Here is a 25,188-nt window from a genome sequence, read left to right as displayed (position 1 = left end):
ACGCCAGGAGGGATCGCAGCAAGTTTCACCTGATCACTTCTTTCAGGCGGACTTGAAAACGTCCGATCCTTTTAATCCTTGTCCCTGCCAACAAGCAGTAACATCAAAAGTGCGAGCAGCACGTGAGAGCCCCAATTCTGAAGTGTGATGGGAGATCATGAAGAATTCTTGTGCACTTACGAGACGTGATTCATTTCACCAGCGCGTGTCTCGCTTGCCTGGGTCGTATGTGAAGCTGCTTTTCAGTTTCACACACACACACACTCACCAGGTGCTGTTGGCCTCCCTCTAATGACAGGGTGTGCAGTTGGAGAGGGTAGGAAGGGCAATGTGTATTTCAGAGAGCGGACCACAAGGTCAGCCAGGAGGAGCAACGCTGCCAGTTTGTGTGTGTGTGTGTGTGTGTGTGTGTGTGTGTGGTTGAAGGGGTGGGGCGGGGGTCAGGCAGGCGGTTGCACTCCCTTCAGAACAACACCACCACCACCACCACCAGCACTCCCTGTCATTTCAGTATGTCTTGTTTACAGCAGGACACACACACAGAACACGACAGAGTCAGCGCTGTAATGTGGAGTAAAAATACGTCTCTCTCAAGGACACTCGCACCGAAGGAGCCGAGAACCGAACCACCGGCCCCTGTGACGGAAAAAGCCCGCTTCCCCAATCCAATCCGGCCCATCAGTCAGACATTCTGTGGCTCCTTTCTCACCTGGAAACGCTCAAATGTCCCGGTTTTCAACGTTCACTACCAGATTGCACCTTTGTTTTCACCACAATTCAAATAACGATTATGATATTGTGCTTGTTTTCAGAGCTCAGGTAGACGTTTATGATGTAATGAAAAATGCCGCGTCCGGTGGCATCCACGGTGTTGAAAGGTCCACCCCACCCTGATGAAAAATGCCTATGGTGCGTGCGTATGTGCGTACATTCAGAATCCACTGAAGGGAAAGAAATAGTTCCCGTAGCTCCCCATAAAGCCACAGATTTGCGAGCTATTCTTTGAAAGTGAAGGGCACATTTAGACGCACGTTATTATTATTTCAAACGTGTAAGTCACATTCATTGACGAACACGTCCCAACACTGGATGGATGGATGGATGGATGGATGGATGCGCAGTCGAACTAAGAGACGAATCTGAATCAATTCGTGTGTGTGTGTGTGTGTGTACGTACGTTCTGAAGGGCTCGCAGTGCTCCTCACCAAACCACCCCCTCGGAATAGCGTCCAGTGTGGCCCAAGACACACACGGCATGTGACCACATCTGGAGGTGAGAGAAGGTCACTCAGTGGGCTGTTTATTTTGCTAACAACACTCGCGTTCACGGATGAGCGACTCCGCCTTTCGCATTTTTCATGTGGTCGTTTTTTTTTTTGGACTCGAGGAGGGGGGGGGGGAGGGTTTCTTTAAAGCCGGCCACTTTAAAGGAACCACAGCAGAGCAGAGCAGAGTGCTGGCGTAATGAGAGAGAGAGAGAGAGAGACGGTGGTCTTCGCAGGGAGGTGCTGTGATCCAGGCTGAGGCTTCAGATGCAAACACAGCCGCTGCAGCTTTAATGAGCCGGCGCTTGCAGCTAGGCAGGTGCATCAGAGGCGAGGGAGCACGATGAGCCCCCCCCCCTCCTCCCTCCTGCGACTGCATGAATGATAGAGGACTATGATGTCGGGCATGTCCAGGTAGTGATGGCAGTCGTGGTTGCCGTGCTTTCTGTTGCAAAAAGCCACCGTTCAACCGTATTCACTTTGTGTTATTAATTAATTCCGGGGCGATACATAGCAAGTGCGTTACAGTGGTGTTACATCATGCCAGGACGCTTGGGAACGACTGAAACCCACTTCAAAAAAGTGTTTTTAAAGGGCCAGTTCGCCCCAAATCACACAAAACACATTTCTTAACTTACGGCCAATGGTACCTAGGGTGTTGATAGCCACTGCTTTTTGAATTCTGGGGCGAATTGACACTAAAGCTGCACTAATTCATATATGTTGTTTTTGTATCGAGAATGGACCATCAACTGCGTTTACCGCGAAAGGCGTCGCTCGTAGTGACGCAGCGGAGCCGGCAGCCCTGCGGACCTTTGGGCTCCTGTAAGCGCATTATTTTGGTTTTCATTTCCATTTTTTCCTGCTTTATACTTACAAAACATATACTATGTACTTTACTGCTTTACGGAGGAAAATGTTGTACTTTTGAACATTTCCTGGAGAGCTATGCAGTAGATACTCGTGAGCTCGCTGCCATCACTGTGTGTGTGTGTGTGTGTGTGTGTGTGAATGAGATGCAAATTGTAAAGTGCTTTGGATAGAAGCGCAACATCAGTTTACATCAGTTTAAGTATACTTTGATGATACTTGCAGAACTTTTGCTTTTAAGGGAGTCTTTCCACACTGTGGTACTCTACCAGTTCTACTTAAGTCCGACATCGAAAGACTCGTCGACGCGTTTGTCCCACCGGTTCTACTGGACGATAATAATGTCAATGTTGTGCTTTGATGCGGCCAATAAAGTCAAACCGATGCGGCTTTAAAATAGCGGCTATGACGCGTTTTGGACCCTGTAAACACCTGTATGGCTGTATCCAAAATCACCACCTATTTACTATATAATGCACTATATTTACCCTATAGTTTTTTGTACTTTATTCGCTTTACAGTGCCCTCACAAATCCACACAACGGATGTATGTGTGCATGTACTACACACTACTCTCTGCTCGCAATCCCTTGACGCGCAAGTGATCCACGTCTCAATTTACTGCTCAGTGAATGAGGGAGTGATTTTGGATTCAGCCAGGATGATTCAGCGGCCCACGCCAAAGCCTGGGAGCAAATCCCAGGGAAGTCACGGGATTATACCTGCGAGGTGGGACTTGATGCTGATAATTGTCCCCCTGCTTGAACTCGGAAGTTTCATTTCTTAAACACTCACAGTGTGCGTACCAATAGCACCTGTAAAACGGATGATATCCCCTTGAGTTCCACCATCTTCCGTTCTGACAGAAATAAGGAGGCGAGGTGAATTCACGGCTTTATTCTTGTGTGCTGTGTGGTGTGTTTTACGTGCTTGCGTGGACCTTTCGGCCCTGTCACATATTTGAATTTTGAATAAGCAGCGGGAGGCACTGGGAGTTTCAGTGTTACTTTATTGTGAAAACATCAGACAGGATGAACCGCAGGTCACGCTGCTGTAGGATCGACACCACCCTCCCAGACTTGGTGTACAGTACACAGTCAATTATTCATGAACGTGAATGGGGGAGCGCTGTCCCCGAGAGAGACGAGAGAGTTTAGGTGACGTTGCCATGGTGACAGCGAGGCAGGAGTGTGGGAAGTTGTCTTGAGAATAAATAAATAAATAAGTGGCGCCTGTTTGAATGAGAGTCCCGCCTTCCTCGGAGACATTCCCTCTAAGGCAGTGTGTACAGCACAGAGTGACACACACACACACACTCACACACACACACACCACCTACACACACACACACCTCACGCAGCCATTATCCGGCCGCTCCGCTTGCAGATCCAGCACACGAGTTACTCCCCGATACGCACGATGGGGAGAAATGCTGACGACGCGGCCTAAATCCAGCAACAGACACAGCTGATTTAGGACTCATTCCTCAAAAGGTCACACACACACACACACACACACACATTACTGCGCAGGTTACAGCGCGACGTCCGCACCATCTGGCAGAACATGAAGCTGCTGGAAACGCTCAGGAGGTCAGGGGCCGGGTGACCTCCGCTCGCTGAAGGCCTGGCAGGCCCGCTGAGGCCGCCGCCACGCTAATGTGGACAAGCCTCCCACCCACACTAACCCATCAAAGAAAATGACTTCAGTGTGTCCCACGGGGCGCGTTCCTCACACTTGCTCTGTTGACCAACAAAGGGTTTTTTAAAAAAAAAATTTTTTTTTTATTTAATTTCACGCCATCGCGTCTGGGATTAAAACACGATAAATCATTTCCGGGCGTGTCTTTAATATTATTTTGCTTGAAGTTTTTCAGGAAGAAACATGTCGATTGAATGGCTGTTGATTCTGTTAGTCAGCTCACAACACCCTGCACCAAACTTTGTGGTTGACCTTTGACCTACAGTGTGTGCCCACGCTCAGCTTTTTATTAGTGACATTGCAGCAATGTCTTTCAGATTCCAAGCGTTTACCTCGGTAGGTACCGTGTTATTACGACTGTTCGGAATGATGGCCACATTGGGGAACATAAGTAAACTGAACCTTTTGAGCAGGCTACTTTTATCTTTTGTGGTTTACAGAGCAAGTGTGAAGAAGGTGTGTGTCAGTGCCAGCAAGTCGGCATTCTCAAAAATGGATCACATGACAATTGCAAGTGAGAGAAATCTACAATAAGTATCCATATTGGAGTTGACATGCCTCTCTAATTGCGTTGCTGCAGTCACGTGGGCCTCTGCAGGCGCCTAACTGTGTGATATCGCAGTGGGTGCATGTAGCAGTGTGTGTGTGTGTGTGTGTGTGAGTGTGTGTAAATAGTGCATGGAGGGGTTTTTGGTGTGTGAGAAGTGTGAATGGAGTAAAAAACAACAACACATCCTTACTTGTGTTACTGTTCGTGTTGCATTTTGTGTTCCTCAAATGAAAACTGAATTTGGCTGCTTCCTGTGGGCGCTGACACCTGTCTCTCTCCCCCCCCCCCCCCCCCCCCCCCCCTCTCTCGGCCGTTCAGAAGAGCAAGAGGAAGGTCGGTAGCCAAAAACAGCTCCTGATATCAGAAGTGTTTTTATTTTCATGAAGGTTTGCGCCGTAAAAAAAAAAAGAAAAAGAAAAGTAAAACAATTCCTCTTTTGTGCCGTAAATTCCAAAATCTGAACCCAAACAGGCAGACAATCTTTTTCCAACCAAGCTCCCAGTCGTTTTTTATAACCGTATTGACGACTGCGTGAAAAAGCATGTGTATGTGTCTGTCTGTCAGTATGGAGGAAGGGAGTCTTTCCAGCGGCTCTGTGTTGCTGTGAATGAAAAGGCACGGAGCAACACAGTTGGAGTGTGTGTGTAAGTGTGTGTGTGTGTGTGTGTGTGTGTAAGTGTGTGAGGCAACCAAAGCAATGAATCGATCCAACACCCAAACGTGACAGCTCAAAGAACAGCAGCAGAATGAATGACATCATGTCTACACTGTACAAAAACATCCTGCGCTGGGGCCGCAGATATGTCCGAAATGCAGAGAGGAAGGGAGGTTGATAAAAATAAAAGTTCCCGGCTTTGTTCTTCTGTGCTGAAGATGCGAGATATGGTAATAGTTGATTGATTGTGGGGGGGGGGGGGGGTTTTGGTGCCAAAAAGGAAGAAAAATTGTTTGACATTTTGGGGAATACACTTATTTTCTGCCATGAGAAGAAGAAGACTGATACCACTACCAAGTTAGCTTAGCTTAGCATAAAGGACAGGCTAACGAAGACGAGTGGGATGTTAAATAAGTGTTCATTCGCAAACTTCAGATGCACTGGGAGACAGATTTTTAGCCACACTGGCAGTGTGGCCCTGTTATATATTATTGTACCGAAATTCATGCTCCCCACAGGTTAGCTTAGCTTTTGAGCGGCATCGTCAGATCGACATCCAAATTTGCCCAAAACATTTTTGGCTTGACGGATATTGCCGTCAGTCTCGGCTGTACTTTCTCTTTGGCGCTAATCAGCAACTGTGAGCGTGCTAACGCGCTAAGATGGCGAACATGGCAAGCATTTTAGCACTAGTCACTGTCACGGCCTTTATGCTAAGCTAGGGTAACAGATATTTACACAGATACGACAGTGGCCGTTGATCTTCTCATCAAATTTGGCAGGTCGCAAATAAATATACATCTCCCAAATGAACTAAAACTTCACCTGCTGTGGCGCTACGCTGTTAATCTGTGCAAAACTGACAAAATAAAGATAGAAGCCCCATCGCCCCCTCCTCCTAAAGAGAAAAACTCCCTCGGATATGTTGAGAAGCCTTCCCGTGTTCCTTTCAGCTGAAGAAGCAAATGTGTAATTCAGTCTAATAACAGACGTCGTTCAGAAGCAACATAAATACACCTGTATGTACACGCTCCTACAGCACGAGACGACTGGCCCCCATTTCTGCTGACGGAGGAGCTCGGAATGCTGTCGCTCTCTTGGTCCCCCCCCCCCCCCCCCGCCAGCTCTGTTTACTTAAGCCGGCTGCCCTTTTCCCTGCGGAGACGGTAGGGATCATCGACACTGACTTTTTTTTTTTTTTTGTTGTTGCCTCATACGGGAGGCCGGGAGCGAGATGAAAATAGAGACGCGAGGAGGGATCGGAGGCCTCTGTAATGGCTTTGTTTGCGGGCTGAGGGGCCCTTTGTGTATCGTTCGTCTTCCGTTCTGGGGGTTAAATGAGCAGTTTAAGCTGAGGCTCTGTCGGCGTGTTAAAGTGGAGAGGTGCTTGCCCGCCCAGTGCCTCTGCGTACAACTGCTGAGTAAGATGCTGCGTGGCATCAACATCAGCAGGAGTGCTAATTTGAAAGCCCAGAGTGTGTGTGTGTGTGTGTGTGTGTGTGTGTGTGTGTGTTTTGCGTGCCTGACCCAGAAAAAGGCAGTGCTGAGAATACAAGCATTGTTTCTGCGGGAGGACGGCGGCCGGGGCTAACAGGGCCAGGCCAGTAGCTTTCCTCTTTTCCTCTCTTTATTAGAGCCAGATGTCTGTGTGTGTGTGTGTGTGTGGGGTTGGGGGGGGGGCGGGGGGGGGGAGAAAAGTAGAAAAATAGGGCTGTTCTCTCATTATAACCCACACCCCACACACACACACACTACACACACACACACAAGGCATGTGCACACACGTACAGTAATAACACTTCAAAGGCTACAGCTTGCGAGCCAAAGCATCCACCAGGACGTGCGGATAGAAATATCTGCCTATTTATGGCCGAAGATTTGGTCATCTTTCGGGTTATGCTGACATTTCAACCGCCAGCTTCGTCTCGAAAGACACGTGTTCACCGCAAGACGCAACTTCGTAGCGCAGTGGACCTGAAATTGCAGTCTGAGCTATCAAGCTAACAAAGTACAGTTGACCTAACTATCCATTGGGAAGTCTGAAAGGTCAAGGAATCCATTAAAAGCACCTCCTGCTTTCCAAAGCTGTGTCGCTCTCTGTGCTTTTTTTTTTTTTTCCTTATCTGAACTGAGGGTCATCGGGCTGTATAAATGAACTTGCCGGCCCCCCCCTCCCCCCCCCCCCCCCCCGAGATCAGGTAATTAACCAGGACCCACCTTACCAGGCCCTCATCGTCCATCAGCCCATTCATTAGCTACGCTGATAGCAGCACGGTGGGCACAAACGCGCGGGGAATATATATATATATATATATATATACGATTTCAGGTGCAGCTTTTTCTCACTTTGATGGTCTAGCATTTACACTCCCCCTCTCTCCCTCCCTGTATAACGCTCACACAACAGCCTGTAATCCAATTCACAGCGTGATGGAGAGTGCAGTTATTAACCTTGACATTGCTTTGCATCGCGGACGCCGATCACATTACAGACGCCGTCTCGGATTCGGTGACTGTGCGCGGTAGATATTGTTGATATGTACACTGAGAGCAGCAGCTAGTTCTCGTGTTCTGGTCGAGGGGTGGTGGTGGTGGTGGTGGTGGTGATGTGCACCGAGGGTGGGCCTCCGGGCCATTTTGGCATTGAATGTTTGACAACGTGGAAATCGGGAAATAAGTCGTAAATCTCAGATGATCTGGGACACAGAAGGACAAAGCCGCCCACTGTACACATTGTGAGAAATGAAAACGCACGTGATGCGCTAATGATGTACCAGAGGCAAGTCGTGAAAGAAGACATGACGAAGCAAAAACGCTTGACAACAGTTCAACTTTGAAAATGTTCATCAGCACAGGGGGGAAAAAAAAATAAAAAATTTAAATGATAATAATAATTAAATCTTTCTCTCTTTAATCCAAAAAGCCATTTAAATAATATTTTGTTATTGCTGCTCGCAGCAAAGCTTCATAAGACGATAAAAACAAAAATATGCATAAAGACAAAAGGAGAGTCTTAATTTACTGAAAGACATGTTTGGTTGTCTGAGTAGGGGCTTTGTGGGTGTGGCCTTGGGAGTGTCCGCTGAGCCCCTGGGCCGGGCACAGGCTGTCTCTTTCCTCCATGCGCGGGCGTCTCACTCGCGGTCTGGCGCGAGCGTCCCGAAACCTTCCTCACCCGCGTCCTGTAGCTCAAAGCGTTAAGGATGACTCGTGAAGCGCCTCCACACCTTCAACTGCCGCAACAGACCAGTGACAACTCGTTGGCTGAAGGCCACAGTCACAGGTTTGTACGGGGGAGGGAAGTCAGTAGCTATCTGTTGCGGGGCGTCCTTGAGGCGGTGCAGAGGCCCTCAAGGACGAATCTAATGAGGGCAAGGGTGATGGGCGCTAACACACACACACCGTGCTGACAGCGCCGAGCAGGACATGAATTGTGTTTTACAATTTGACGGAGTTTCTCTATTGATCCGGGGGAAGATGGGGCGGAGGAGGGGGGGGGGGGGTAAGCTTAGCTCCCACGATGCATTGGGGTCAGGGCACGTGCGAGGCCGCTGTTTGCTTTGTAGAATCTGAAGCAGCCTAATTTGCCAGCAGTTTGTTTAAACATGTAGGGAACGTCGTCAGGAGAGTCCCTCTTCAAGTCCGTCCTCTGAGGATATGTTCCCCTTTTTTTTTTTTTAAAAACACCCTGAAGACCTGCTTCACCCACACATCGAAGTCTTTGCATGCGTTTGGTTCATTTAGCCCACATTCTCGTCCCAATCAGCGCTCTCTGTACCACCCAGAGTTGACTGGACACCCTCCTCCCTCATTGCTCAGACAAGCCCGCATCACCTCTCTTCCTTTCAGCACCTGTTTATGCGTCTAATTCAGACCCCCACGCCTGCAAGGTACGACGACAAGTTTTTAAATCAAGTTTGCTTCCGAGACAAACGAAAACAAAAAAAGAAAAAAAGAAAAGAATTCCGCCCTTCGCTCATTTTGTTGCCTCTCCTTAAACAAGGCAGCCATTCTCAGAGTCCCAGCTCTGTCCTCCATTAGTCCAGCCGGAGGTAGCTGGGCGTGGAGTAGTTAAACATGAGGAAGTCCAACTTGTAAAGCTGGTAGAGCTGGATCTGCTGCTGAGTGCTGATATTGCTGAAGAACTGGGCCGTCATGGCATCTGTGGTGCGAGTGGACTTGGCGTAGCTCGGGAAGCGCAAGGTGTCCCCGACGCCCACCAGCCGCAACACGTAGTTTGCGTCGTCCTCCAGTGTCTCATACTTGCCCACCAGGTCGTAGTGGATGTGACACGGGTGACAGAGCTGGTACACGGTCTGCCAGTGCTCGTTGAGCGGGCCGTCGCGCTGCGTGGCCGGGTCCACCAGGTACTCGGTGAATTCCTTGAATTTCACATCGGCGCCGTTGAGCAGGGCGTCCTGCGTGGCGTTCTTGCGGTAGCGCCGGATGATCCGGGTGCCGAAGCGCTTGTGGAAGGATGAGTTGTACTTGAGGGTGAACTTGTTGCGGTATGCGGAGACCAGCCTCTCGAAGGGCTCGCGAACAAAGAGGAACTTGAGGTAGTTCTTGAGGCGGTGGTTGATCTCGGCAATGCTGTACTGGTTAAGAGTCTTCAGGTTGGAGGGAACGTGGGCTTCATTGGAAGGGATTTCCATTGGGTCGCTGTGGAAGAGAAGCAGAAGGACAGTAAGGGACAATGGCCTGTCCTTGTATTATGTCACAAACCTACAGTGTAATGGGGGCAGCATGCAGGGATAGTCCTGTGCAATACATTTAAAAGGGGAACAGTCTACAGGATTCGGAACAGGATTCACCTGTATTTGCCCCGGCCTGTGAGCACCATCATGACGCGTTTCCAGTTGGTGCAGGCCACCTTGGGGACGTAGCAGTAGATGAGCTCGTGATCCTCGTCCACCACGAGGTGCTTGAGGTCCCCGGGCGTCAGGACTCGGCGCTTGCGGCTGGACGCGCTGTAGACCCGACAGGCGTCCACTACCTGATCCCTCCTGGCTTGGTGGAGGACGGCCGCTCCGGACAACTCCCGCTGGTCAGGGAGAGACAGAGAAAGGGGGGACAGAGTGAGACAAAGGGCAACATCTGACTTTCTAATCATTCGGTACACGCCGCTCAGCCATTTCAACATATTTTGCATCCAAAGAAATGCGCTGAAGAATTATAATTCTGTAACGGATACGTCTAATGGATAGCAGAAGCTAGTCGATGCTACTTGTGGCATCAATGTGAGTTGCCTTGGTGGCCAAATTAGCTTGTTGGGTGGCAATTCAGTCTGGAAAAGGGGCTTTTTTTTCCTGCAAAACATTGCTTCAGTGAGCACAACAAACAGTGTAAATAAAAACAACAATCTTGCTTGCTTGCTGTGTATGAATTTATGTATCTATAAATATATGGAAATGATGATGGGAATACTTTTATAATACGTGAACGGTGGAAGTAATCGCCACAGTAATATAATGCAATATAATGCCAATGTATTCTTTGATGTATTACAAAAGACTTCATATCTCCATATGTTTCTTCACGGTATCTTTCAGCCTGGTTGTTGTTTATTAAGGCATTCCTTTTGCAGATCAGAGATCTGCGGCAGAAAATGACTTCCTGTCTCTAGTCTCTTGTTGTCTTTACACCTTTGTCCGCGTGTTCGTACTGTACAATGTCCTTGGCAGTGAAGGGAGAAATCTCACCGTGCCAGTAAAGCACTAAAATGAATGAAAGCGAACCAAAGCAGGGAGAGAGGGGGGAGACGAAGGGAGACAGGCGGACAGATAGCGAGAGAGGGTGTTATTAATCTCAGCCTTTATTATCAAACTCATCGCTTTATTGACTCTATCTTTTCCCCCTATCTGAGGCGCTCCGCAGACTATGATAGAGATTAGTCCGCGGGTATGGAGGGAAATAATGATATTGGAGGATATTACAGATATTGAGCGTTCAATATGCACAGATCCAGTCAGCGATCCCTCATCTGAAGGCATATTTCATATTCACCGTGACGCTCGTGATGAAGCGGACTATGGCAGGAGGGAGGCTGGGGAGGAATGAAACGAGTCTGAGGCAGAAGAGAGGCCCCGGGGGTTTTGCATCTGAAGGGCAGACATGTTTTCGTGTGCCTCTTGATTATTTTTTTCCTCTGGGTCTGAATTCCCCTCCGGGGCAGGGCCCTGGTTTCCTCGCGGAATCTAAATTAATTGCACTGTGGCCTGCCTCTTTACCACTCCGTCCCGCTCGCAACAAGTGTGGCCTTTCAGTGCCGCACCACCCAGGGCTGAGGGGTGGGGGTGGGGGGGTGCGGGAGAGCTGCTGACATGAGGTGCTGAAATAACTCAGGGACCCCCACCAAGCGCTAAACACGAAGACAGTTTGACTAACAAGGTTGGCACGTATTTCTCTTTGAAGTCACTCTCCAGCCATGTCTGCGAGTGGGCCATTCATCACGTGCCTCCCTCACAAGAACGTGGCAGGAAAACCAATCTCTCACACCCTTTTCCATCCAGTGGCAACACATGACCTTAAACCTCGGAGGCATTTCAGCTGAATGATGCCTGTAAAAGGAATGTCTCATAGTTTGCTGCTTTCTCAATAATCCCCCACTTGGTAGTCGACGCTCGCTCGCCTGTGTTTCCTTATGAGGCGAGGCTCCCCCACTGTGAGTTCGCCATTTTAACAACATTCAACGCGGAAAACGCTTGTTAATAATACTTTTTAAGAAAGCGTTTTCGGTATTTGTAGTGAGTTTGGGACACGTCATCGGCTGCGTTCAGGAACCATGCGCTTGCATATTTGGTGAACAAAATACAAACGTGAAGTGATTCGCATTGCTGAGGCTGGCGTTGGACTGTTGCGTACAAATAAAAAAGAGCGTTTGTTGACTCGAGTTTCATCTTTGACCGAGTGATGCAAGTCACCAAAAGATTTTTTATTTTTTTTTAGTACTTGCACAAACAATGCATAACTATACATATATAACTTACTCCCACTAGATGATAACTATACGCCCAACATATGGATCCAGAAAAGTGACCACATGCACATAGCATAAACAACCTGTGCCCACAATACGTGGATCTTGCCCCCCCCCCCACCCCCCCCCAACAGATGATGATTTGTGGACACAAAATGCGGATCTTGTTTCCACGGAAAAAAAAAGAAGAAAGAACTATATTTGGATATCTTGTTCACGCAGCATTGTGCCCAAAACATAATGTGTTACGTCCCCGTCTTATGTGTTATATGTCATCCCCCTTTGTTAATGGGGAGAGTGTAGTTCACTTTCACTTTAGAACTCCACCGGCTTCTTCATTTCTTTATGCAAATACCGACTTGCCATCTCCACGCTGTTGCCTCTGCGGTAACCTGTTAACCCCCCCCCGTGCGCCCTTCCCTGTCATATCAAACGCTCCTTTAAAGCATTTTGAGGGAAGTGCAAATTGACAAGGCATGATGGATTATGAACATCTCTGCACAAGAAGAAGGCCTCATTTTGCACCCCTCCCACTTCTCTCTTCGTGTGATCTCCACCCCTCCTTATTCATGCTCATGCCGACACATCAAAGCCCGCCGAGGCGTGAACCGTGCGCGGCGAATAGCAGCTCTTTGTTGATGAAAATCTGAAAATCCTGTTTGCTAAGAGACACCTAGCCACGATTCGCACAAATGTCGCGGGCGAGCGTGCGGCTCTCCGTCCCAGAGGAGGACAAACGCTGTAATTAACATAACAGAGACAAGGGAGGGAATCTTGTCATCTCCCGCTCTGCCTCAGTGTTCCTCTCCTTATCTCTCTTCTTTCCACGGGATTACTTCCTGCCATTTTTTTTTTTTATATCTCCTCTTCAAGCAGCTCAGTCAAGTCTCTTGTGCAGGGGGGGGGTGTGGGGGAGGTGGAGAAGATGGGAGGGGCGATAAGTCGATGCAGCCGGAGGGGAAGCTGTAATGGAGAGCGCTGACCTCTGGCCATGTCAGGGCCTTCCCGTGGGAGAGCGGCGACCATTGCTTCCACATTTGCTTGCTCTAATCCCCCCGTGGACATGAGCTGGTGCGATCGGGAGGAGAGCTGGCCGAAAGCCATAAAAACCCACAGCTATAAACGTAGTTAGCAGCCTCACATGATACGGTCAATTTAATTTGATCTCGTCTGATTGGTCAAGATCCCAGAAGGACCACAAACCTTCAGGCTCAGCAGTTTCCCTGTGCAGCTATATACATATATATATATATATATATATATATATATATATATATATATATATATATATATATACATATATATATATATATATGATATTAATTTGTGAGGGCGTGTGTGTATGAGATTTTGCACTCTCTGTTAGCGGCTACATCCATCCTCTCTGACAGGAGATCCTTCAGCATACATTTCAACCTAATCTCCCCATGAAAGTCATTATCAGCATTGTACACGCAAATAGAGAAGAAATCTCTATTTTTCTTATCTTCGGATGTCGGGGTGGGGGGGGGGGGTGGGGGGGGGGGGTGGGGGGGTTCAGAATGAGCCCGTCGCACATTCACAACAATATGCAGATCATGTTGTTCAAAACAAAAAACCAAAAAAAAAAACGTGCGAGAAACTGATGACAAGGGGGAAACGGGGGAGGGGGGGGGGGGGGGGGGGCGTATTATTCTCACTGACGGGACTTTGAAATATGATCCGAGAGTCGTCTCGACGCTGTGGCGGCAACGAGTGCTTCCTCCCGATCTGCTGATGGCTGCAGAGGAAGAAAGAAAGAAAGATGGAGGAAGGAGGCCGGGAGGGCATTACTGATGGAAGGAAGTGAGCGACTAACGTGGACAGAGAGGGCAACGACCCTGCCCCCCCCCCCCCCCCCCCAAGGGCCTCAGAAGTTCATAAGTTTAAAATGATTCTGCACCGTCAGAGTACAATATCTACTAAAGGGGTGTGGTGGTTAACTACTGTTATGCTTCTTAAAGCGCTTATTATTTTAGTTTATGCCTATTCCTAAATAAAGTAAAACGCAGAGTCAGCTATATGCACTGGGCTTAATAGGTACCCTGTAGACTTTTTGACTACTAGTAGTGCTCTGGAGCAATTACATACACCTCGATGTATTGGAGCTATTTCACATCAAGAAGCAGGTCAACCGCAGGTCCCGCTCCCTCGCTCTGCTCCACGCCGTCGAACCAGCCCGCTTGGTTGACTGTCCCTTGAGGCGGAAAATGGGGAGGTGCAGGTGCAAAGTCTGCTCGGCCGGGTAGCGGTGAAATTGGCGACGGCTTGAAGAGAGTGGACTGGAATTAAACCCGGGGGCCCGCTGCAGCCTATATGGTTACGCATTCTACCAGGTGAGCTACCAGGTGAGCTACCAGGGGGGACGAAATCCTAATGACTTTGATGATCACCTGACTGTTCCTCCACCATGACGCTGACATGTTTTTGGTCCTGAGTGACCTGCCTCAACAGCTGCTGGAGCAATGGTTTTGCTCCTTAAACTGTATTTCTTTTCCAGAATAAACTTATCATCACACAGTCCCCGCAATCAGGTGATTATATTTAAGCCGCCTATATCAATGACTATTTTACTATTTTCAGCAGCTGACATAGAAAGACGTGTCGGGATACATCACCAGAATGTTACGCTCACGCGCGTGGAAGCAGAGTTTTTTTTCGGGTTGATAATTTATTCCTCAGTGCTTGAGAAGTGTTTCTTTTAAATAGTGTTTGGCGGAGAAAATGAGATGCTAATGCAGCGCCAGTTGTAGCCCAGGGTCTTCGACAGAGCGCCAGAGCACTTTGTTCAGAGAAGACGCCCGGAACGTCTTTTCCTCTAAGAAATGGAAAGAAAACCCCCCAAAAACAAACCCCGCTTCCTATTGCAATTTAAATACTGCAGAAGTCAATACTGCTATATATATATATATATATATATATTTCCTCAGTTAATTGTGTGGCCCTGTTTATTTTCTGTGAGGCTATTCTGGTGTGTTTACAGTCTTCTGTCTCTGGAACACTTGAAAGCGTCTGGAAACAGGCGACGAAAAGGAAAAAAAAAAAGAAAGAAAGAAAAATCATCACACTCGAGGAGAAGTGGTGGATTTGTGCCCCCGACTTCCAGAGTGAATGAGGTGAGAAAGCAAAGTGCTGGGGCGGAAATTCCCCTTCCTTTAGTTTGATCTTGTTAATGTTGAAAGGTGGGGGGGTAGTGGGGGGATGTGTACCGCCCTTCCATTTTGTCTCCCAAAAACCTGATCCCTCTGCACGCCTCGTCTTCTGTTTGTGCACCGGCTCCTCTCGCCTCTCGCTAGCTGTGAGGTCATCTAAGCGAAGGCCAATAGGATTCTCTCCTTCTCGCACACACACACACACACACACACACACACACAGACACACACAGACACACACACCGGGCACTAAAGGTAGTCTGTCTCTCTCTCTCTCTGACCCTCTTTGCTTACAGACTGGCATTCATGGAGCAGGCAGGAATAAAGCTGCTAGTGTACCACAACTGTCCCAAACACACACACACACACACACACACACACACACACACACACACACCTGTGCCTCTGCGAAAGGCAACAAGGAGAGGCCTTTCTATAAAACCCTGACAATGCTGACAGTTTATGAGACAGATTCCTCCTCTTTCGCGGAGGCCGGCGGCACATTAACTTCCCGTAATGCCGTTTATGAGAAGTGGGACCAGCCAGAGGGGGGGGGGGGGTGTCATCGCCAACACCCACTGCGACGCGGGGGAAAAAAGATCGGAGGGAAATGTTCCTCGACCGTGAGTGAGATCGGTTTTTATTCATCCTCTGGGAAGCGTTAAAGGTTGAAGCAAGTGAGGTCCATTTGAAGTTTTTAATCTCTACGCCGTAACTAACTTGGATGGTGCAACTTGTATTTACTTAAGTTAAGCTGGCGCAACAGGTAGTCGCACGCCAGCTTTTCTAATCTCTAGACATCCCCCAGAACTTTCCGGAAAAAAAGCAGCAGCAAGAAAAAAAAAAGAAGAAGAAGAAAACTTTGAAGCAGTGAATCTACCGATTCATGACTTTTGTGCTGATGCCTGTTACGCAAGGGCACTGCAGGGAGGTGGTGAATGGACACAGTGTGTTTGCCGGGGGCTAAAATCTCTGGGCTTCCCTGCCGGGGCCAACAAAGCCACACAAACAGGCAAAGACACACACACACACACACAGAGATGCACACACATATGATGCTATTCGTCGCAGGGCTTCAGTTCAATTCTTAATGGATTCTCAATACCAATTGATGCTTCTAATAATAACGTAAGTGTGCCAGTGTTGCCTGGACGTTATTCGACTCCAGGCACTTCGGGCACGGTTGTCTGTAAAAGCTGCAGGCCTCACCTCGCCTGCAGCAGCTGTTAACAGGCCGTCGTAAGAACCTGAGGTTTTAATGGAGAGCTTTTAGTGCGCCGCCAGGGTCTAACTGAGGCTTTTCCACCCCGGCAGGGACATAACTCTGGGAGGAAGCACTGAATCTTGGGATTTGGGGCTAAATATTAGAGTTCAATGCAGCTCTATGTAAGCAGCTGCTTCAGTCTCGCCGCTAAAGAGCTACACTGAGTCCAACTAAGCAGTGAAATCAGTTTAAAGGGGTCACTCCAGTGATTTAGCATCACGCTTTCATCAAGTTGGAGGGAAAAAAGTATGCTCAAAATGAAAGCTGAAGGCCCGGATATTTTCATATTTTAGTGCCCCCTTTTATGTATTGCTGCAATTAGAACTCGCATAATCTTGGGCCTTGATGCCGCATGGTCGAATACCACTGATATTCGCTCTCTCTGCATAATTAAAGAGCCATCCCAACGCCGACAAGAATGGCAGGGGGCCCACCTGCTGGCCGCCGATGCCGCCGGGGGGGGGGTTAGCTGGCCTACGACTGCACCTGCAAACATTTACAGTGCTCTGCCTTTAGTTTCCGACACATGACATTCAAATGGTGCCCGGGAAAGGAAACAGTAGAAGAAGAAACGGCGTCGCTGTACATCTGAAGAGCACAGATCACGTGCATTTGTATGCACGAGTGTGTGTGTGTGTGTGTGTGTGTGTGTGTGTGTGTGTCAGTATATCTCAAAGACAAAAGTGGGGGTTATAATTATAGCACCACAGACAAGATAATGACAAACCGCTCAGAGCCATCAAAGTTTCTCCTTCCTCTCATGAGCACTTTACCCTTTTCTCTCTCTGCATGACATGTTTTACCCCTCGGGGAGCGAAAACCGGAGGAGAGAACCAAGTAGAAGTAGGTGAAGGGGTGGGGGGGGGGGGGGTTAAATGAAGGGTTTCACTTCTCACACGGCGACTGTACTCTCAGTTTTTAAACTTGAATCCGGAGTGTTCACAGACGGGCGCCCTCAAATGGCAGCAATCCCTTGTATTTTGCAGGCTTCATAACTGACTGACTGTTTTTTTGGGGGGGAGAAGAAGGTCACGCAGAAGTGACCGCACAGTTGAATCAGCGCAACAGAACACCATGACCTTCTTCTGTCGCAGAGCTGCATATTCGTTTTTTTTTTATATAAAAACGTGCGCGTAAAAAAAAAAAATAAAGTGTCAGCTCGGAGGGTGAACAACCGGCCTGGACAAGCCCGGCTCCCCTGCTTCCCAAACCTCCGCCCGCCCCCGGGTGAGAAATAGCCCCATATGTGACCTGCCTGTGGTCTATGAGCCAAATAAGGCACAGTATTTCACAATTAAAGGCCAATAGCCACCGGCCGGATGCCATTTCTTTAACTCGGCTCCTGCGCACGAGTTAGCGTAGCTTGCTTGCCATTTGCTTTTTGGTGGGCGCGCTGTGCTGCACTGTAACTACTACGCGGTTGCCGCCACTGCTGCGCTGTGTTGCATTATGCATGTGTCTATTTTTGTTAGGGGGGTTAGGGGGGGGATTTTGTTTTGACAGTTTTTGCCTGATTGGACAGTCATGGCTCCCCAAGTTTCATTTTAGTTTCTCCGTGTTTTGTAATGCCTTTGAGGGATGCCGGTGCTTGATCAACAGCCGGTTCGTGCTCCTCCTTAATTCTTCTCCACGCTTTCTCGTGCCGGAAGCGCTTTCTTTTCTTCTTCCCCTTTCCGACCGCGATGAAACAGAAAGTCTTACTCGTCCGCATCCTCTGTGGCCTTCTGTGCTGCACTGTCTCCTCTTTCTGCACAGCTCATCTTCTCCGAGAGCAAAGCGGAGCCCCCCCCGTCTCCTCTAAATCCATTCGTCTCTCTCCTTTCACCCCCTTTATTCGGCCCCGCTCATACGCAGCCTCCAGAGATGGACAGAGACAAAAAAAAAACAGAGCAAAGCCTCCTCCTCCTCTAAATCCCTTTGTCTTTAAAACCGAGACTGACTTATCCAGCTTCCCACACACACACACACACACACACACACACACACACACACACACACACACACACACACACCTTAAACCCATACCCACAGTGTATAGCTGCGCTCTGGTCTGACGGTTTTACAGCAGAGCAACGCTCAGACAGCTGCTTTGGCTCCTTTGCTGTGGGTGAAAGGTGCAGTGTTTCTTTCAAGTCTGTGCCAGTCTCTGCCGCTGTGTTCCAGGGTGCTTATTCTGGGGGGGGGGGGGTTGTGGGGTTAGCAGGATATCTGCAGCTGGTGAAACAATCCAGGCAGGTATTATCTGACTCATGCAGACACTCTCCTCACTTCTGAAGGGAACATTGACGACGCCCGTTCGCGCTGCTGGCAACTGTCGCTCGTCCAGCCGGCCTAATTTCCACTCGCGGGGATGTCCGTCCACGTCGTGCTTTCTTCACCGAGAGCCACCGTTGATCCCTCTCAACCTGGGTGGTATCGGTTAACCGAACGATCTCGCCACGAGGCCCATTCAGTAGCCGCTCTGGAGCTTTTTGTTTCGCATCATCCAAATCAACCCAACAGATATACATTCCACAGATAGATAGATAGATAGAAATATGAAAAGCTGTACGTTAAAATGTACAATGTGGCCAGTTTATCAGAGTGATAAAGAGACCACGAAGTCTTTCTCCAAAATGTAACTTAAATCTTCCGTAAGTTTCATCAAAATCCTCACTAAGACCTTGAAACCCAAACACAAAACGCAGATCATCTAAGGCTTGTTACTTTGGAGGGATTTTTCCTCGGCTCTCTATCCCTGTGAGGACATTTGAGCCCGTGAAACCCAGACACACACACACACACACACACACACACACACACACAGACAGAGAGAGAGAGAGAGAGAGAGAGAGAGAGAGAGACTATGAACACATACTTCCATTACAAGCCTTTCCACCGGCCTCAGTTCTGATCTCTGAATCAGCATTTAACCGTGAGCTCTGGCTCTGGCTCGGTCATAATGGTGTCTACATGCCTCTGTGATTACTGGCAGGGAGAAAAAAAAAAGAAAAAAGAAAGCCTTTTCCATGAGGAGGAAACATTAATACTGCATAAGGAAACTGCTTTTCTTCCCTGTATTTAGATGATATCTGACCATGTGTGCGGGGCCACATCAAACCCCTTCCCCTCCGGCGGTTTCAAATCAACTTCTGATTAATGAAACCAGTGTCCGTGCCCCGAGGACGCAGAGTCTCTCGGTTTGAAGTGTGGCGGCTGACGTACGTGACTGTACGTACAGATCTGACTGAGGTTCAGTGAGCCGGACCGCCTCTGATTTGATCGCGTTCTGGATTGTAATATATAAGGAAAATATGGATTAAATCATCCATCCGGGCCTCAGGTGTAGCGCGGGTCTCTGCCGCACCAAAACCGGCGACCTCACCGTGATGCCAAGACGTCGGGGGAAGCGGAAAGTGAAGCACTTTGTGACCTCGCTTGACTTACTTACAGTCAACTGCACCTGAACCACATTTTTTTTTAACTCTTCGGGTACCTACTGAATGTTTTCGTCATTGTCATTTTCTCCGATATTCAGCGTATCCTTTAAAGTCGCGCACCTAATTATCTTCAACTCAACGCTAAACCCAAGTCAGAAACCAGTTAGTTCAAATGCCCTTGCCAAAAAAATGTCCTCACTCTGAAGGTCTACGATTCAAAGGAGGACAGAGCTACAAGAACACACACACACACACACACACACACACACACAGAAACAGCTCTCTCTTGACCACTGACCCCAAGCACCCTGCTAAAGTTTACTCTAGCTACAGTCCCTGTGCACACAGAAATATATCAATGGGTCTTCACATGAGTGGGAATGTGTGTGTGTGTGTGTGTGTGTGGGGGGGGGGGTAAATCTTCCACTGAGAAATGAACCCTAGGGTGAGTCCACGTGCACCTGGTCTAATCTTAGCTGTCCAGAATACCACTTCAATAAATATAAATGGCCTGTGCAGAAAGAGACCATGTGAGAAAGGGGTGTTGGGGTGACGGGGTGGGGTGGGGTGGGGTGAAGTGAGCTACAGACAGCAAAGGACAGACGGGGCAGAGCGGAGGGAATAAAGGGCAGTTGGGGGGGGTGGGGACGAGGAAAGAGACAGGTTGGTAGCGGAAGAAAGAGGAAGGCAGATAGTAAGCGATGAGGACAGTGATGAGAGAACCGAGAGGGGGGGCAGACACTATCCAATCTGTTACTGTGATAGCGTCACCTCCGGCAGTGTCTCGCTCTTCCCTACTTTAAATCTATATATATATATATATCCATATATATATACAGGCCCATAAACTGTGTGTTTAACGCTGTGTATGCTTTCCAACCTTTTCTAGAGCATTAAGTTGCTCTTCAAGGCGCCCCACTGGTTTCACTCCACTTGCTCGAGATTGGCAATCCATCACAGTGAATATTAAGTCGCCTTGCTCTTTGTCAGAATTGCATTATCATTGCGAGCGGGGGCTCTCTCTCTCGACGCGTTCAAGGACACTCGGAGGTCTGTGCCAAACAGCAAAAACAACGCTTTATTACAACAACTTGGGTTTCGTTTCCAGAAATCTTGGTCGTCGTCCTCCTCCTCTTCTTCTTTCGTCGGGTTGTAATAGTATCGTACTCGCCAAAGCAAGTACAAGCAAAAACATAACCCCCCCGGGGTCGCCAAATGTATTTATAATCCATTCATTTATTCGCTGATGTCTGCGCAGGCCAACGCTGTACCTCCGGTTCCCTGCGCGGGTTAAGACCGCCCTCATTTTTCTGGAAATTTAAAACATGTATGCCGTCAAGAAAGCTGTTGTCACAATCACAAGTGAGGCTTCACTGGCTTGGAGACAGACAACTGCAATAACAGCCGTGCTATCCATGGAGACAAAGTGAGGGACGCTACCTGCTGGTGCTCAACACTTTATTTCAGTAGTCTGTTCTTTGCTCTGCGAGAGTTCCGCTGTTAGACTCTAGTCTCTCGTTGTCCCTTATCATTCCTGAAAGACTGACGGTGTCTTTAGTGCCTGTAAAGTTGCCTGACTACCGGGTGGAAGATGGATGGCCATTATGCTTAACAGGAAGAGGGAAAGCCTGAAGCCTGCCGGGGTCAGCGCCCCCCAGAGGGCCTCGGGCCCCTGACAGCCAGGGGGGAGGGAGGGAGCACAAACAGGGACAGACGAGAGTCGAGAGAGATGGGGACACATAAAGAGAGAGCAAGTTGTGCAAGCGTGCCGCCCTCCTACCTGTGTGGGGTTGTAGAGCTCCTGCAGGGCGTTGCGGGAGCCTTTCCTGCAGCAGCCGTCCGCCACGAAGGGGTTCCTCCGCATGACTGCAACGACACAGAGGAGACACCATTAAGAACCAGGGGTCTCTCAAACCCGACTGAGACAGAGGAACAGCTGGTTGAGAGGGATCGGTTAAGACCTTTCTCGCTCAGGGACGTCGACTCTCAACGTCTCCGAATAAATGTTGCGGAATGCATCTCCTGTTGAGCCTAACATCTCCAGTTCCAGCGTGGGGCCTGACTCTAGTCCCTTCATGTTAACCAAAGTGCGTAAACACCTCGGCCGCAAACCGGAATTATAGGAATTACAGTGGCCAACTGTGGTACTGCAACAACCAAAATAAATCGCATGTGGCCCAAATTGCTTTTTCCCCATTGGCCGCTGTTGTGAAAGAGACCTTTAAACTTTGGAGTTTGGCATCTATTTCATACATCCGTGAGCCACAAGCAGCAGCAGCAACAGCAAATGTCTCACGGTAGAAAAGAAAAAGGTTAGCCAACAGTAGCTAACACTAGCAACCATAAGCATAAGTGAGGCTGCAGCAGCGAAACCGCTGTGTGAGTGTATTGAATCGAGCAAGTTCCACTTTTCATTTGCAACAGGAAGATTGTGTGTTATTTCTTGTCTTTTTCGAAGTTGCACCGTCTCGCTTTAACGGAGCAAACTTTGTTCAGCACATGCATATAACGGTGGCACACGGACAAAGATACCACAAGGTGTCCCACCACAGTGCACAATGGTTTTCATTTGGCTTTTGCCTACACCCCCCCCCCCTTTCTTCTTAATAGATTTCTTTAACCTAAAGAAGAGCCCTCGTATAGCTGCGCCGCTCCCCTGCCAGATCTTTTTGTCGTCTTTTTCTAAAACCGGAGAGAGAAAGCAGACGATTGGAGGAGTCCCTCTCCTCATTGGGCCGCATTCCTCTGACTGAAAGCAAGGGTGAAATCTAACCACTCTTTGTTTTGCTGTGCCGTCTCCACGAGGACGCCGCTGCGAGGAGGAGGCAGAGAGCTGCGGGGATAAATAATGAGAGCAGTGACTATATGCCAAGGGCGAAGCCACAGTTCAGCGTTTGTTTGGCTGGATCTCAGCTCTTTACACAACTCGATGCAGAGCAGTAGCTGCTGGCAGCGGCTCAGTGGGAGGAAGCCAGCGCAGCACTCCGCCCCCGCCAGCGCGCACTCTCTCCAATTACTCTGGACGGCGCGGGATCGAGGGCGGGGAGGGAAAACGGGACCCGCTGACGAGAAAAGCCGAGCGTTTTTTTAATGGCAGGTTGCTCCGCGCGTCATCCGCCTCATGTTCATGGATGAACATGTGTCACTGCCATCAGCAGCGCCGGCGACGAGGATAACACATTCGCTCCATTCCCAGCGCCCTCGTCGACGCGACTCCCCCCCCAAGTTAAGCTACAATGCGTGTCTGCCGCTCACATGGCAAAGTGACAGTGATTACATGATCAGGAGCCTCGCCCTTTAGAGCGGCTCAGAACCGACGACTACCGTCTCCGGATTTAGCAGAAAAGACCAGGAAAGAACTGACAGTCGATTCATTTGTCGAGGACACATTTCCCGGCAGCTCCAGCGCGTCAAGATGTGAAACTTCTGTTTTATATCGCTGTTAGGTTGAGCACCTGCTGCTCGGACTAAACAAGCAAAAAAAAAGATGTCGCCTCAGACTTTTTGGGGGTGAGATTAAATTGCGAGTGATCACTTTCACTATTTTCTGGCATTTTATAAACTGAAAAATAACCAACAGATTTATTGAATTTTTTTTGTGTGTGTGTGTGTGTGTGTGTGGGGGTGGGGGGGGGCATCCTTTTGTAATGATTTTCTAGGACTATGTACGTCTAGCATTGAGTTCCACAGTCCTCCACAGTCTCACATTAATGAGTATCTACTGTATAACGCGTACTATCAGAAGTACTACACTAGACATAACGAGACGTGCTGTTTGTGGGTGCAAGTAGGAAAAATCCAAATAATCAGTGGTGGCCTGTGCCGAGCGTCAACGCCCCCCCGGTTGGCCTGAAACTAGAAATCCTGGCTATGGTCCTGGTTGCAGCCCTTCCCCCTAAATAACAAATACCTCTCGTACGTCGCTCGCATTTAAAAATCCATCTAAGTCTATAGAAATGCAACAAGTGGTCGAGTGCAGTTTTGTACGTATTTCCGAACGTGTGAGCGTTACTCAGAGCGAATATTCATATTTATACACGTCCCCTGAAAAGCGTCACACAAAAAACGACCGCAAAGAAACACAAAACTCTTCTGTTTAGCTTTCAGTCTGGGTGACTTGCTTCTATGTAGGAGGGGTGGTACATGTGTGTGCCCAGGGGCCCGTAATTTGTCCATGATACGGGGGTCAGCAGCTAATTATGCACATTTGCACCGGTGGCGTTCTGCATATATGCTTCCCTCTATTTGCAATGTGCAGCGTGGGCCTAGTACCGGAGGCAAATTTGCACATCTGCTGCGCGAAGCTGATAATGTCAGAATCCACATTTTGGTCGTCGGCGCACCTGCTCACGCGCTGAACCGCGAATTTGCAAATCTGTTGACTGCTAACATGTAAATCTGCCCCTGCTCTTCTCGCCAGTGCACACACTCGATGTTGTCTGTGGCTGTCGCCGCTCTCCGCTTCCTCTTTTGATATTTCCCCTTTCGCATCTTAATCGTTTCATGTTGGTTTCGCCGCCGCGGTGGCCAAGTTTCCCTTCCCCTCCAACACAAATAAGCGCCCGTCTGCTCCTTCTCGCGTCTCGAGGGTCCCAGGAACATCAAAGCAAAGGCGAGGATTCGCATTTCTTTCTTTCTTTTTTTTTTTTGAAATCCCGAAGAACGGAGTGAGCTGAGGTCCGGCGCTGACCTGCAGATTTACCCAGTATCCCTGTACGTGAACTGTAATCCCTCTGTTGGCCCAAACCAGATCCATTGACGGAGCCCTGGGGAGCGGGCTGAGCGCTTGTTAGTGTAACGAGCCCCAACGGACAGCCGTGACCTTCAAGCGCCAAGGGGAGGATAGAGGGAGAGGGGGGGAGGAATGCCTTTACACCCTCAACACACACACACACACACACACACACACACATATATAGAGCGTGATTGATAACCTTGTTGATAAAGCAGGTCTTTAATAATGCAGTTCAACACTCCATCCTACTGTGGTTGATGTAAACCGGCAATTACTGTTTTCAAAGAGGACGCGAGCTTTTGGTGGAATAATGCAATCATGCCTGAAAAAGCACAAACTCAACACACACACACACACACACACACACACACACACACACACTCCAGGCAGTAGTGATTACTGATTGCTGTGGACCCAGGCTTGAGGTGGAGCTCAAGGTAATGAGGACTCAGTCCTAGTGTGTGTGTGTGTGTGTGTGTGTGTGTGTGTGATTGCGCCGATGGGTCATAGAGCTGTGGTGATATTTATCTGCTCAAACTAAAGATTGTAATCGCAAATCACAGTTTTAACAGACGGACTC

The 25,188-nt window shown here is 48.8% G+C and overlaps 1 protein-coding gene across 2 annotated transcripts in view; it reads right to left on the bottom strand.

The window, feature by feature from the left end:
- Nucleotides 1-9,078: 9,078 nt before the first annotated feature.
- Nucleotides 9,079-25,188, bottom strand: part of chst11 (carbohydrate (chondroitin 4) sulfotransferase 11) — a 54,949-nt gene continuing 38,839 nt past the window's right edge. For both annotated transcript variants that reach the window (XM_070929196.1, XM_070929197.1), the window contains exons 2-4: nucleotides 21,654-21,739; nucleotides 9,856-10,085; nucleotides 9,079-9,703 (exon numbers count right to left, since the gene is read on the bottom strand). In XM_070929196.1, coding sequence (XP_070785297.1) covers nucleotides 9,079-9,703; nucleotides 9,856-10,085; nucleotides 21,654-21,739 — 941 coding nt within the window. The remainder of the gene's footprint in view (nucleotides 9,704-9,855; nucleotides 10,086-21,653; nucleotides 21,740-25,188) is intronic.

The sequence above is a fragment of the Enoplosus armatus genome, chromosome 22 (genome assembly GCF_043641665.1).
Source record: "Enoplosus armatus isolate fEnoArm2 chromosome 22, fEnoArm2.hap1, whole genome shotgun sequence".
Taxonomy (NCBI): domain Eukaryota; kingdom Metazoa; phylum Chordata; class Actinopteri; order Centrarchiformes; family Enoplosidae; genus Enoplosus; species Enoplosus armatus.
The sequence above is the reverse complement of the archived record's forward strand: the minus strand, read 5'-3'. Positions and strand labels throughout refer to the sequence as shown.